The 14,349-nt window shown below is 38.0% G+C and overlaps 2 protein-coding genes across 29 annotated transcripts in view; both read left to right on the top strand.

Moving 5' to 3' along the window:
• Window positions 1-8,217, top strand: part of LOC109853394 (ryanodine receptor) — a 42,216-nt gene extending 33,999 nt beyond the window's left edge. For 14 of the 27 annotated variants that reach the window (XM_020425481.1, XM_020425487.1, XM_020425484.1 and 11 more), the window contains 17 exons: window positions 595-688; window positions 816-1,058; window positions 1,197-1,220; window positions 1,521-1,541; window positions 1,841-2,252; window positions 2,364-2,768; window positions 2,852-3,068; window positions 3,190-4,042; window positions 4,127-4,326; window positions 4,699-4,945; window positions 5,080-5,358; window positions 5,447-5,733; window positions 5,816-5,876; window positions 6,460-6,738; window positions 6,855-7,011; window positions 7,092-7,257; window positions 7,391-8,217. In XM_020425481.1, coding sequence (XP_020281070.1) covers window positions 595-688; window positions 816-1,058; window positions 1,197-1,220; window positions 1,521-1,541; window positions 1,841-2,252; window positions 2,364-2,768; window positions 2,852-3,068; window positions 3,190-4,042; window positions 4,127-4,326; window positions 4,699-4,945; window positions 5,080-5,358; window positions 5,447-5,733; window positions 5,816-5,876; window positions 6,460-6,738; window positions 6,855-7,011; window positions 7,092-7,257; window positions 7,391-7,553 — 4,108 coding nt within the window. In that variant the 3' untranslated portion in view covers window positions 7,554-8,217. Of the gene's footprint in view, window positions 1-373; window positions 484-594; window positions 689-815; window positions 1,059-1,196; window positions 1,221-1,520; window positions 1,542-1,840; window positions 2,253-2,363; window positions 2,769-2,851; window positions 3,069-3,189; window positions 4,043-4,126; window positions 4,327-4,698; window positions 4,946-5,079; window positions 5,359-5,446; window positions 5,734-5,815; window positions 5,877-6,459; window positions 6,739-6,854; window positions 7,012-7,091; window positions 7,258-7,390 lie in introns of all 27 variants that reach the window. The other 13 variants (XM_020425505.1, XM_020425504.1, XM_020425507.1 and 10 more) reach the window with 5 other exon arrangements.
• Window positions 8,218-9,011: 794 nt separating this feature from the next.
• On the top strand, window positions 9,012-13,836 carry LOC109853473 (solute carrier family 35 member F2-like). 2 transcript variants are annotated; one of them, XM_020425626.1, is made up of 9 exons: window positions 9,012-9,159; window positions 9,777-9,892; window positions 10,040-10,233; window positions 10,500-10,662; window positions 10,771-10,927; window positions 11,018-11,228; window positions 11,772-11,899; window positions 12,042-12,237; window positions 12,801-13,836. In XM_020425626.1, exons 1-9 carry the CDS (start codon window positions 9,041-9,043, stop codon window positions 12,834-12,836), a joined length of 1,320 nt encoding a protein of 439 aa, XP_020281215.1. In that variant the 5' UTR covers window positions 9,012-9,040; the 3' UTR covers window positions 12,837-13,836. The 2 variants fall into 2 exon arrangements, with proteins under 2 accessions (XP_020281215.1, XP_020281214.1); XM_020425625.1 differs by having other exon boundaries at window positions 12,042-13,836.
• Window positions 13,837-14,349: the final 513 nt, after the last annotated feature.

Here is a 14,349-nt window from a genome sequence, read left to right as displayed (position 1 = left end):
TCGTTTACTTTTTTTTTTAATACCGTCATAGGAGTGAGAGAAAAAGAGAGAGAGAGAGAGAGAGAAAGAAAATCATTTGAGTGTTAGAGTGTGTTTTTTTGAATTTTGCGTAGATAAAAACGTTATACGAGAATTAGCCACATCATACATACGCATAGAATGTACGTAACTAATATTAGTTTTTTTTTTTTTTTTGTCGATAGAAGAGAGCAAATTTTTTTAGACGACAAGAACTTTAGTGCAACATTCAGTGTTTAGCGCTAATACAAAAAAACTAATTGTTTTATCTCGCCACACACGATTCATAACAATAACTATTGATGGTTTGATGGTTTTTAATGAGTGCGCTTGCTATTTGTGTGCACGCTAACAGGCGACAAAACCGCCACCATCACGAGATGGATGGAAACGCGTGTTGTGCGCTGCCAGAAAAAGAGCAGCGATTGCATGTTTGCGTAGTGAGCCTCTGTATAAATTAAGAAGGTACGATTTTAATGCGGATTTAAAATTTACTACTACTACTTATTATTTAAAAAAATATTTTTGATATTGTAATTTTTTTTCTAACAAAAAATCCCGTTTCTGTTACGATAGGCACAGAGCAATAAACATTTTCGCGCGAACATATTACGAGTTGTGGCTGCAGGATGAAAACGTGGGTCAAGAAGTTATGATCGAAGATCTCACGGTAATCAATTATTTTTCCCGTGATTCAAGTTGAACAAAAAAAAAAAAAAGAAATTACGCGCGTAATTTTGTACACTAGAATTTTGAATAAAACAAACAAAAAAACTATTTGCATCTCAATTTTTCAGCAATCCTTCGAGGATGCCGAATTGAAGAAGATGGACAAGGCCGAGGATGAGAGCAAGCCGGATCCGCTGACGCAGTTGGTAACAACGTTTTGTCGCGGTGCCATGACCGAACGTTCGGGTGCGCTTCAAGAGGATCCGCTTTACATGAGTTACGCTCAGATCATTTCCAAATCTTGCGGAGAGGAAGAGGAAGAGGGCGAGGAGGAGGGAGGCGGTGAGGAGGAAGGCGGAGCCTCGATCCATGTAAGCATCTTCGATATCGCAACCACCTCGTGAATTAAAAAAAGAAAAACTACTTCGAGTGAGAAAATGGAACTGTTCGAATTCTCACAGCCTGTCTACCGTATATTAACGAATTCCCGTCTTTTTCTAACTCACTAGAAGCCGGCGCATAAGCTACTTATGGTAAGAATAAGTAGTTAGTGCGACTATATCCATCCGCTTAATGTAATAATACGCTCGCAAGCCCAAAATATTATAGTCACGTTTACATCTCTCGACATTGAATTGTTACATTGTCCTATTTATCAAAGCAATTAAGCAATATGAAAAAAAAAAACAAAAAAACAAAATCATTCACGAGCGAAGCATTGTAGGCTGTTGCGATCGTTTTTTTTCCTTTCTCATCGACTTATCTCGCTAACGTAATAACGTATTTATAAAATAAACTGTACACTCTGTGTGTTTTTTTACGTGACTCTCAAGAGGACTATGCAGAAACTAATGGTAAGAGGTTGCGTACATGTTTTTTTTTTTTTTATATATGTATATACGTACCTACACGCGTGCACGTTGTAAAATCGTGTTTTAAAATTTAAATTACTTCCGAGCGTGTGCGTGCAAATAATTATTGTAATATCGCAATCGATGTAATTCAATTCATTTCCACGTGCAATCGTGAATTGTACGTCCTTTTGCAAAATTTATTTACACACGTTCTTGCGTAATTCTCGATGTACTTTGTATTATTTTTGTGACATTATTTTGCATTTGCGTTCATTTGTGCGTTTGCGTGTTTGACACAGGAACAAGAAATGGAAAAGCAGAAACTGCTGTTCCATCAAGCTCGTCTAGCGAATCGCGGCGTGGCGGAGATGGTTCTACTGCACATATCGGCGTGCAAGGGTGTCCCAAGCGAGATGGTGATGAAGACTTTGGAACTTGGAATTTCGATCCTGCGCGGCGGCAATATTGAGATCCAGCGAGGAATGTTGAATCATTTGAAGGAAAAGAAAGACGTCGGCTTCTTCACGTCGATCGCGGGTCTGATGAATTCTTGCAGCGTCTTGGATCTGGACGCATTCGAGAGAAACACAAAGGCCGAGGGTCTTGGTGTCGGGTCCGAGGGTGCGGCTGGCGAGAAAAATATGCACGACGCCGAATTCACCTGCGCCTTGTTCCGTTTCATTCAGTTGACTTGTGAGGGTCACAATCTCGGTGAGCAGTCAGTCATTTCTTCTAACAAAAAATAGATCAAATCGAGTGATGTTTTTTTTTATTTTTTGTTATTATCTCGTAATCTCTTCTTTCATTTTCTGTCTGCAACAGATTGGCAGAATTATCTCAGAACGCAGGCTGGCAACACGACGACGGTGAACGTGGTCATCTGCACCGTCGATTACCTGTTGCGACTGCAGGAATCCATCATGGACTTTTACTGGCATTACTCGAGCAAAGAACTCATCGATCCCGCCGGCAAGGCAAACTTCTTCAAGGCTATTGGCGTAGCCAGTCAAGTTTTCAACACTCTCACTGAAGTTATTCAGGGTCCGTGCGCGCAAAATCAACAAGCGTTGGCACACTCGAGATTGTGGGACGCTGTCGGAGGTTTTCTCTTCTTATTCTCCCACATGCAAGACAAGCTGTCAAAGCATTCCAGTCAAGTGGATCTTTTGAAGGAGTTGCTGAACTTGCAGAAGGACATGATCACCATGATGCTTTCTATGCTTGAAGGTGTGTACGAAAGATTTTCTGTTCAAATTCTATTCAGAGAACTTAACGAAACAGTTCAATATATTCGCCTCTTGTTGTCACAGGTAACGTTGTGAACGGAACTATCGGAAAGCAAATGGTTGACACTCTGGTCGAGTCAGCCAGCAACGTGGAATTGATCTTGAAGTATTTCGATATGTTCTTGAAGCTGAAGGATCTCGTATCATCTCCGAGTTTCTTGGAAGTCGATCTCAACAACGACGGATGGGTCTATCCCAAGGATTTCAAAGAGAAGATGGAGCAACAAAAGAGTTACACCAAGTACGTTTATAAAATTCTTTTTTTTTTTTTTTTTTATCCTCGCGAATCAAATCAACCGCATACACATAAATACGTGTGCGGATATCTATATCTTGTATATTGTATTCTGAAATGTTTTCAGCGAGGAAATTGATTTTCTTCTGGCCTGTTGCGAAACAAATCACGACGGAAAGATCGATTACGTCGCTTTCATGGATCGTTTTCACGAACCGTCGAAGGAGATCGGTTTCAATCTGGCTGTGTTGCTCACCAATCTGTCCGAGCACATGCCTAACGAGCCTAGACTAGCCAAATTTCTCGAAACAGCCGGTTCCGTTCTCAATTACTTCGAACCATTTCTGGGTAGAATCGAAATTCTCGGCGGCAACAAGAAGATCGAGCGCGTGTATTTCGAGATCAAAGAGTCAAATATCGAGCAGTGGGAGAAACCGCAGATCAAAGAATCGAAAAGAACTTACTTCTACAACACGGTGGTCGAGGCCGGCGAGAAGGAAAAATTGGAAACGTTCATTAACTTCTGCGAGGATGCTATTTTTGAGATGCAACACGCGAGCGCGTTAATGACCGTCGAGGAGAGCAGCGGAATTGGCAAAGCTAGGGAATCTTCGTACACGTACATGAGCGAAGACGATGAGGAAAGAAAAGATCCGATTAGACGTAGCATACAGGCGTTCAAGGATGGCGTGTATTACTTCTTCTATCTGTTCTCACCGACCAATATAAAGAACAAAATTGCCGAGATGCAACAGATGACGATTCCGGAACTTTTTGTCGGTTTCTTCAAAATGATCTTCTACGCGTTCTATTATTCTGGTTTTGGTGTCGGTTGCGTGATCAAATACTTCATGAAACTTTTGTTGACACTAATGAGAGGACCACATGTGGAGGAGCCTATAGTCGTCAAAGAAGAGGAAGAGAAACCATTCAGGCATTTGCCCGCTTTGCCACCGACACCGGATGAATCGAACTTACAGGTAGGATTTTCTCGATAATTTATGTATCTATTTGTGCTCTACTAATAATATAACTCTAAGACACAAAAAAATTCTCGTATATAGGTGCAAGCGTTCGGAATGGATATAACAAAAGAAGAAGGAGGACAGATAAAGATAGCGCCTCATGAATCGAGCACATCTACGCCTCAATCTAGTATCGAAGAAACTGGCGAGAGTACACCCGAAGAAGGTACCGGAGAAGACGGAGCGAGGGCTGAGGGAGGAGAGAGCGAGGCACCAGTCACTTTGGCCGATTTACTCGGGTAAGTGCATACAGCGATTAAACCAATAAATTAATAAATTTTAAGCTCCATTTTTTTTTCAATACAGAAATTTTTTAAAGTACGTAATAATAGAATATAATTATTATTAAGTACAATGAAATTTATTATGTAATATATTATATTATGTAAAATATAATATATTACACAAAATTTAAAAAATACAATTAAATAAAAGTAAACTAATTATTTAAAATCTTTGCGTAGAAAAATTATAGACGCGAGCCAAGTTTTTTCTTAAATTTAATGCTGCTCTCGCGGATCTAATTATAGTATCAAAATTGACTGTGGTGTATGCTTCTCGTTTTTTGTTTTTTAATTAAAAATAAATCTTTCATTACAACATTCCCGCAGTGGGGAACAAGCCCGAGCGCAAGCCGCTTCGGCGGCTGAAGCCGCTGCGGCTCAACAAGCCGCCATGGCAGCGGTTGAAGCTGAAGCGAAACAAGAAATTACGGTCGAACCATCCACGGGATCTAGTATCGATCTTTCCCAATACAGTCATCGGGTGGTATCCTTCTTGGCCAGAAATTTCTACAATTTGAAATACGTCGCATTGGTTCTCGCTTTCTGCATCAATTTCATGCTGCTTTTCTACAAGGTTTGCAAAACTGCAATTTGTTTGCACACATTTTGTCTTGAATAAAATATTTCGCAAGATAATTTATATAAAATCTTACACACACAACTCGAAAACTGACGTGTCGTTACTTGTTTGTTATCTTCACACTTCAGGTGACATCTTTAACCGAAGACTCAGATGAGGAAGGTAGCGGACAAATGGCGGATTTGTTGGCGGAAATGTCAGGCGAAGGCCCGTCAGGAATAGGAGGTAGTGGCATGGAAATGAGTAGCGGTAGCGGCGAAAATGATTCCGAAGAGGAAGACGACGGGGCTAACGAATTCGTGGAAGTGGCAGAGGATTATTACTACATGGCTCACGTAATGAGGCTATTGGCTGCTCTTCATTCTATCGTTTCGCTCGCTATGCTGGTGGCGTATTATCATCTAAAGGTAATTCAAGCGACGACAAAACGCGATCTCGCGTTGTGATTAACAAACAATTGTCGCGATTCGAATCACAAATATTTTTTTTATTCAGGTACCGTTGGCTATCTTCAAACGAGAGAAGGAGATCGCGCGTAGAGTAGAATTCGACGGTTTGTACATAGCCGAGACGCCGGAAGAGGACGATATCAAGGCACATTGGGACAAAATGGTGATATCGGCGAAAACATTTCCCGTGAATTATTGGGACAAGTTCGTCAAGAAAAAAGTCCGTCAGAAATACAGCGAGACGTACGATTTCGATTACATCAGTAATTTGCTTGGAATGGAAAAGACTTCGTTCAGTCAGCAAGAAGAAGAAGGTTCTGGCTTGATACACTTGTAAGTTTTATACACGGACGTGTACATGAATATGTATCTTTTATAGTTTTTTTTTATAAAACGTAAAAATTAATTTTTGCAGCATCGTAAATATCGATTGGCGATATCAGATCTGGAAAGCCGGCGTTACCATCACAGATAACGTAAGCGCTCACTCGAGATTAATTTAACCCTTAAAGTGCATATAGAGAGAGATACAAAAAAAATTATTTTATAACTTTTTTTCGAGCCTAGAAAATTGATTTTTTCTTTCATTGTGCAATTAAAACAAAACGAAGTTCTGCAAACAAACTGTTGAACTTTCTACGCATTTATGTATATTTTAACATGTGGTGAAAAATACGGAAGAATACTTATAAATATCCCCACAGTGCGATAGTGTAGAGTTATCAGACGTCCGGGATTGATTCGGACAATCCTGGATTTGTAATTATAAAATTTTTGAATAAGTAGTCATAAAAATTGGAGAAGAATAAAAATTATTAATTTATAAAAACAGAAAAAAAAGATATAATTTATAAGTCGTAGACTTTCTCAATATTAAAATTAATTTTTTCATAAGAAGTTCAGAGAACTATCTTTTCTGAATTAAATTTATTTAATTAATTAAAGTTATTAAAATACGATAACCCTACGACAGAAGATATGTGCACTTTAAGGATAATGAGATTAAAATTATGTGTGTATATGCTCTTTTGTACTTAATTATTTTACTCTTATTTATAGGCATTTTTATACAGTTTGTGGTACTTCACATTTTCAATTTTGGGCAACTACAACAACTTCTTCTTCGCCGCTCACTTGCTGGACGTTGCGGTCGGTTTTAAAACGCTAAGAACGATCTTGCAATCTGTTACGCACAACGGCAAGCAGCTGGTGTTGACGGTGATGCTGCTTACAATTGTGGTGTACATCTACACCGTAATAGCCTTCAATTTCTTCCGCAAGTTTTACATACAGGAGGAAGACGACGAACCCGACAAGAAATGTCATCATATGTTAACGGTACAAAACGTTATATAGAAATATAAACAAAAAATGTTTTTAATAAGTATTTTAATTTCACAGATTTGTTACGTATTGTTGTATATATATATTTTTTTCTCTCATTGTTTCGACAGTGTTTCGTCTTCCACCTGTACAAAGGCGTGAGAGCCGGCGGAGGCATAGGTGATGAGATCGGCGAGCCCGACGGCGACGATTACGAGGTTTATCGTATCATGTTCGACATCACGTTCTTCTTCTTCGTGATTGTTATTCTGTTGGCTATCATTCAGGGTAAGTATATATAACACCCTGTCGATTTCTTCGACTTTGTAAGAGAGACTGAGTGATTCGATATTTGTCGATTCTCACAGGTTTGATTATCGACGCGTTTGGCGAACTTCGAGATCAGCTCGACAATGTGAAGACAAATATGGAAAGCAACTGCTTCATATGCGGCTTGGGAAAAGAATACTTCGACGCGGTACCGCACGGATTCGACACCCACGTTCAGCAAGAGCATAACTTAGCAAATTACATGTAAATATATATAACGACGAAATGTCTCGCACGACATCTCGTTTTATTCTCTTGCCAAAAGAATATTTATTAATTGTTTTCTGTGTTAATATATTTTGTGATTTTTTTAAATACGTAATTTTTCCTCTAACAGGTTCTTTCTCATGCACCTGATCAACAAACCGGATACCGAGTACACAGGTCAGGAGACCTACGTGTGGAATATGTATCAACAAAGATGTTGGGACTTCTTCCCGGTGGGCGATTGTTTCCGCAAACAGAACGAGACGGTAGAGGAGGAGGCCAAGAAAAAATAAGATTAATTCTAATGCTGATTTAAAGTGACCAATTGATCGATCGATTTGTCAATCGACGAAAAAAAGATTTCTCTTCCTCAGAGTCTTCGATAATTGTTTATTGCTCATATCGAACGGGAGTAAACAAATTAAGCGGCGTTCGCTCGAAAATAATCAAATTTCAAATACTCTACACATTTTGCATCGTAAAACACGATGTGACGAAGGAAGAATTTTTACCTCGTATACTCTTCTGTCTCCGTTTTTTCCATTCGACTTTTTATCGTTATTCCGACTAACCGATAGATCGAGTTTTTCGACGTGTGAGTATAATATCCGGCGCCCGCACTTCAATCGAACGTATATTCACGTGTGCGTATATCTCGCGAGTGAAATAATGTCTTTTCAGGCAAGAATAAGAAATTCGCGCGTTATTTATTCCGGGCGTGTGCAATGTGAACACGCGCGATCGGAGAATTTAGTGGAAAAAATTAAATTATACTATTTTTCCAACTTTCTATGTGAACCGCGCGACTGCACGCTCGAACGATATTAAATCTCGAAATTTCCTCTTTGTACACGGGCGATCAATCATTAGAAGATTTAACAAAAAAAAAAAAAAAAAAAAAAACCAACCAACGTTATATTCGAGTAGCGGTACATTATTCGAATCGATAAAAAAAAACATCGATTGCACAAATTCTTAGCGTTTAAAATCGCCTTCTTTTTCATACGTCGAAAGATCTACACTTGTAATTTTATCTGAGCAAAACAACAAGTTTGAGATATATAATAAACATAGAATATAAGTAAGTTGAAGATTTATGTAAAGTTTATATAATGTGCGTGTGCGTGTGCGTGTGTATATGCGTGTGTATGCAAATCTCTCTGACAAAAAAAGATCGTTGTGTAAAAGTGCAAACTCTATCGGATAATTGTGAACCGAGCGCTCACATTACATCCGAGAATGTTGAAATATATTGTAAATAAAATTCTACGAAAGAACTACTCGGTATATACAAATAAAGACGTACTTCTTTACGTTGTCATTTTACTCTTCTCCGTCCTTCTATCGACGCGTTATAATATTATTAAATGCTACTCTCTCGAGCTCATTCGAGAACAAATTATCACAGAAGACAAAAAATCTTGAATCGATCTTTAAATTTCCAAAAGTTTTTCGCACGTTAAGTGTTTTCACGTCAGAAAATGAGGGCGCAATCAATTATTTTTCGATCGAGAGAATTGGCTTCGACTTCGAAATTTGACGCGATGTTGCGACGACGCGTCGTTTTATCGGTCGCGGTATCTCATTATCCCACGTGCCGCATATAGTAAAATAATATTTCTCTTTTTTTTTTGTTGTACGCTCGAGAAAAATAAAAACAAATAAAGCGACAAGAGCAAACGGAGTCGAATGAGAGAGTAGAAGGAGAAGGAGAAGAAAGAGAACGCGCAAGCGCCTCGGCCCAACGAACCCTCGCCGGCGAGGAGTCTTCAGGACGAAAATGCACCATGGCATGAGAGGTCCGGTGAGCGATCGTTACGGAGTTCAAAACCCGACGATGCAGGCCAGGAATGGGGTCTGCGATAAAATCGAAAATTACATATCCGAACTGGGTCGATGGTACGTGAGTAATCGCTGTTGAGGGTGACCGCCCTGAACACCCGCAGGGACCACAGTGTGTGTTTTTCCCTGTGCTGTAGGCAGTAGAGAGGGTGGGGTCGAAGAAGGGGGCGAACGACCTGAGCATTTCCCGGGGTGAAAGTGGCGGGTGATATTTAGCTCTCGTCGTGTAACTTGCTCGCGATTGCCGTTGTAACGAAGTGTAACCCCGCGGCGTAATTCCGAATTAGATTCAGTTCTCGGCGAAAAAAAAAAAAATATGTCGCGCGCGATCGATGACAATAAATCTATATAACAATACGATTTGAGAAACTCGTGCGCTAGTGTCAGTACAGTAGGTTCTGCACGTGTGCGAAATACGTGAGACGAGATTCTGTATTTTGAGACACACGCGTATCTTTTCTAACAAAAATGTTGCGTTTCAGTAATCTCCTATTTGTTTTATCGACTTTTTCCTCGGGAAATTATTTTGATTACAATTTCAACGATCTAATTTTTTATATATTTAAGGTAATTTATTCTATAATTAATTCTATGGTAGTTTCTTGTGTGTCATGTAAGTATTGCTCTCTCTCTCTTGAGATTTGTTAATTGATAATTAACTGATTGTAAAACAGGGCGGTATGGAGAGCGATAATAATGGGTCAGTTTCTCTCGATAGTGTTGTGCTTTATGACGCTCGTAAATCACTACATAAACACCACCGCTCCCTACAAGCTCTCGCTTCCAACAGGTAACTTGTTCACCTAACGATTCTTCGCTTTTGTTTTTATATACAGCTCGTTGAAAAAAAACAAACTTAAGCCCGTTAAAAAGTGTGGCAAATCGAAAAAAAAATCCTCTTTAAAGTGTTAAAGCACATCTGTTCTTTCCGAAACAGGACAAAATCTTCCGCACTACGTGATGATGTGTTTAGTTTACACGACATGGATGTCCTGCAGAGGTGTGGGAAATGATCTAATTTCCGTGATAAGGGCCCGTGGTTGGAGATATCTGCTTCTGGCGTTAATCGACGTCGAGGCGTGCACGCTTATCACGTCCTCGCATCAATTTACCAGCCTCGCCAGTATACAAGTAAATACTTTCTCGTTCAGTTGTTATATAATCAATTAATTTAACACTTTAACCAGACAATTAAGGGCTCATTGTTTTTTTTTTTTTTTACAAATCGCTAGTTTTAATCGCGGGCAACGTTACTTCATTGTCGCCTCACTGTCGTTCCTTAACACGTAGATGTTTAAAACATTAACATATTAAAAAGATATATTAATGTTTAAACAAAGTTAAATTGCGTTACGTAACATAAAAAAATTACTATAAAAAATTAAACAATATTTCAGCTTCTTGACTGTGTGGCAATACCAGTTGCTTTGGTATTGTCGTTTCTGGTGTTGGGTGTCAGATATAGAATGGTGCACATCGTTGGCGTATCCGTCTGTTTAATGGGTGTGGGATGTCTCGTTTGGGCCGGTATAGACAACAACAATGATCCCTCGTCAACTGGTAATTATCACGTGTACATAATAAAGCCGATAAAAATTGTTGTTGTGATAAAAAAAAAAAACAGATAAAGACAATTGATATACTGTGTGCTTTATCACATGACATCAGGAAAGAATCAACTTGTCGGCGACATGCTTTGTCTGGGCGGAGCGGTATTATTCTCGGTTACGACGGTTCTACAAGAATTGGTTGTCAAAACGGTCGATATTATCGAATACCTGGGTATGATCGGTTTCTTCGGCACGATATTAAGTTGCATGCAGATGTAAGTATATGACACAAATATGACAAAAAAAAGATGTTCAATAATATGATCACATCGTGATCTGATCGTTTCACATGTGTTTCAATAAAGTGCCGTGCTCGAGAGGCTTCAAATAGAAGCGTTTCGTTGGGACAATGCACCGGTGATAACGATTCTAATTCTTTACTGCATCACCCAATTTATGTTTTTCTCTCTGGTACCGGTAATACTGTACGAGTCCGGCGCTACCGCTTTGCAACTGGCCCTACTCACTTCGGACTCGTTCAATATACTAGCCGGCATGCTTAATCATTATTACAAGGTAAACAAAATCAATTCTCACGTTACGATGCGCGGTCGCATCGGTAAACACGCACGAATATATAATTTGTTCAACTAATTCATAAGTCATTGTAGTAGGTTTTTTCGCACGTGTGCGAAATACATAAAATGATTCTATAGTTTGAGAGACACGCGTTTTTTCTAATTAATGTCGCGTTTCAGTAATCTTCTATTCTTTTTATTTATTTATTTATTTTTTTTTTATTCTTTTTCTCTAGAAATCATTAGAAAAATCAAGAGATAGGACTTTATAGATGTGTGTACGCTAGATGCAAAATATATTGTACATAGTTTTTTTTAATGTAAATTAATACGTATAGAAAATTCGAATTGAATAACAATTCTAAGATTTATATGTTATTTATATGTGTTTTAATTTTACACGTTAAAATATATATCTATTTTGCATATACACATCCAGAGTACGAGAGCTATAAAGTCTCATTTTTTAATTTTAGTTTAACTTTTTCCCTTTAAAAAAGATCTCACGTTGAATCGCGCGATTGAATTGCCTCTGTTCTAGTTCCACGCGTTGTATTTCGTTTCATATGCGCTCACAATGATTGGCATATACATATATGCCATAAAGAGAACACCTATGTCGACGACCTCACGGACGCAACACATTGAACCACCTATTCCGGATTACAGGTAGATTACGCGTTACTTTTCAAACGACGTTTACTCGTTCTACTTTCTTGTCCTCCTTTTCATTCTTTCTTTCTCTCTCTTTCTCTCTCTCTCTCTCTCATTTGTTATAAATATGTGTATATTCTTAGACGATCTTTTTTAGACACATATCTCACCCTGACGTTGGAGAAGTGGAGATGGCAACGAGTTCCGGGATGTCCGGTGTGAGCGGCACCCTCGATATAAGAGCGTCCACCCTCGGAAGCGAGAGGGAGACAATGGATGCGACGAGTTTACCCTTAAGCGTCAGTTCGGACACGGCCTTTACCTCGTTTTACGGCAGTCAGGCGAACTTAAAGGTAGCATCGAGATCGATGCCACGTGTATCATCCAATTCGTATCTCGACACGAACGCGATCAGATCGTCCCGATCGGGGACGAACTTGACGCGGGTACAAGGTTCAGGCGATCTCACGGATATCCGAGGCAGATGTAGTCCGCGGGAATAATCGATTTTAATTTTTTTTATAGCGTAACCCCTATCGCCGCCATGTGTTAACATGGTTTTATTATATTACCGTGTAAAACTTTTCACAGAAAAAAAAACAGTTAAAATTCTGATAAACCCAGTAGATTTGTTTTTTTCCAAAACTTCTGTATGGAAAATCACAGAACTGTCTCTTACGCGATAATAAAGCTAAGCGACAATTATAAAACTTGTAAACGTGTTACTCTTAGATATATTTCAAATCGCGAATGCGCTCGTCGTAACGAGCAGATCGGATTTGCAAAAAAAAAAAAAAACGTTTAAATTGCGTGATAATTTATCTGCCTCTGATGAAATTGTTTTTCCCGTATTTCTTTTTATTTATTCACACGTACACTCAAAGCCGGTGTAAATGAAATCTATCGACGCTTTCAGGCTGCGAACGGGAACAACGGTTCTGCCTGTAATTAATAAGCGGAAGGAAAACGACTGCCTAAAATGGAATGCCGCGCGAATTATTCTATTATTCAAAAATACGACTCGAAAATACTTTCTTAAAATCGGATTCTCAGAGAGAAAGAGAAAGAAAAAAAGAGAGAGAAAAAAAATATAGAAAAGTGTTTATAACACATTTTGTTTAGAAATAACTTAGTGTGTAAAAAAAAAAACATTACTAACAATAATTATATTTAACGATAAAGACGCGATAAAAAGATAACCGTCTTTGTGTTATAAAGAGTTGATACGACGTTAAAATGAAATCAAAAATATATATTGCGAATTAGGATTTTTATCAATACCTGTTTTTTTTTTAATCGAAATTTCTACTCTTGTTTCTACAAACGAATAAACTAGCTCTATGAGAGTAAAAAATGTGCCAAATGTCAAAGTCTGTTAGCGTTCGATTTTTTATAGATCTAGATTTTAGGTCTAGAAGAATGTGTGTAAGCGCGAGCGTGTCTATTACACGTTTTGCATACACGGTAATATATACACATTTTGAATTTTTTTACATTCTAACACGAATTATCTTCGTGACGAAAAGAAAGGTTATTTACGAGTGATAACGTACGAGGTCAGCTGCTGTTACAATGAATGTTGACATATACCCGCAGTGTAATAAACAAAAATCGTATATCCGCGAAGAGGTTCACGTTTTCAAGCACTTATGCAGCTCTAGCGCGACTAATAATTTAACAATAATTATTGCCCGTAACGCACAACATTATACAAGCACAGAGGCATTTATAAATTACACACATTAATAATGAAAAGAAAAGAACCGATTTGTTTAGCAAAATTAATATTCATGTAATAAGAGAACTATATATAAAAGTATGATATTCTTCTATTATCACAGTACGATATTTATGCGCGCAACTACAACAAACATTGCAAAAACTTATAATTACTTTAAAACGTCTATATATACTTGTATATATAAACGCATATATATGAATATTGCTCTATATCTCGTTTGTAATATTCAAATATAACAAGAATCTTGAATCGTTTTTGCAATTATTGATAACTTTTTTGTTAAAATTTGCAACCGGCGTAGTGAAATCGCGAAGGATTTACAGGGTGAGAAGACAATTTACAAAACTAATTACGAGAAAACATTTAAATTTTTGTCTCTCTGTTATACACATACGATAATTCGTGTTGTTATGTAATATTCAATATAAATTCATATTATTAGATATTATATATACAAGACTACACAATAATTAAATATAATACGCGCAAGTTATAGAGTCGGAAAATTGAGGTGCTAATTCAGCAAGATATTTTTAAATGTTTTATGGTTAAACGTTTGCTTAAATTTTAACTGCGTAATATAAAATGTGTTCAATATTTTACCGAAGTGTTGTGACATAAAATATATTGGCTCTCTCATAAGCCACACATAGAGAAATGACGGACTGGTGTGCGATTTTTTATTCGTCGTATATATTATTATCGCTTAAAATTGTAATATATT

This window comes from Pseudomyrmex gracilis, unplaced genomic scaffold, assembly GCF_002006095.1.
Source record: "Pseudomyrmex gracilis isolate BER0280 unplaced genomic scaffold, ASM200609v1 scaffold_48, whole genome shotgun sequence".
Taxonomy (NCBI): Eukaryota; Metazoa; Arthropoda; class Insecta; order Hymenoptera; family Formicidae; genus Pseudomyrmex; species Pseudomyrmex gracilis.
The sequence above is the reverse complement of the archived record's forward strand: the minus strand, read 5'-3'. Positions and strand labels throughout refer to the sequence as shown.

What these genes read in the sequence shown, in the direction of transcription:
- LOC109853473 (XM_020425625.1), top strand. Translation starts at nt 9,041, where the DNA reads ATGCACCATGGCATGAGAGGTCCGGTGAGCGATCGTTACGGAGTTCAA. An exon ending in CAAGCTCTCGCTTCCAACAG is followed by an intron (nt 9,893 to 10,039) that starts GTAACTTGTTCA and finishes TTTCCGAAACAG; the next exon opens with GACAAAATCTTCCGCACTAC. An exon ending in CCACCTATTCCGGATTACAG is followed by an intron (nt 11,900 to 12,041) that starts GTAGATTACGCG and finishes GATCTTTTTTAG; the next exon opens with ACACATATCTCACCCTGACG.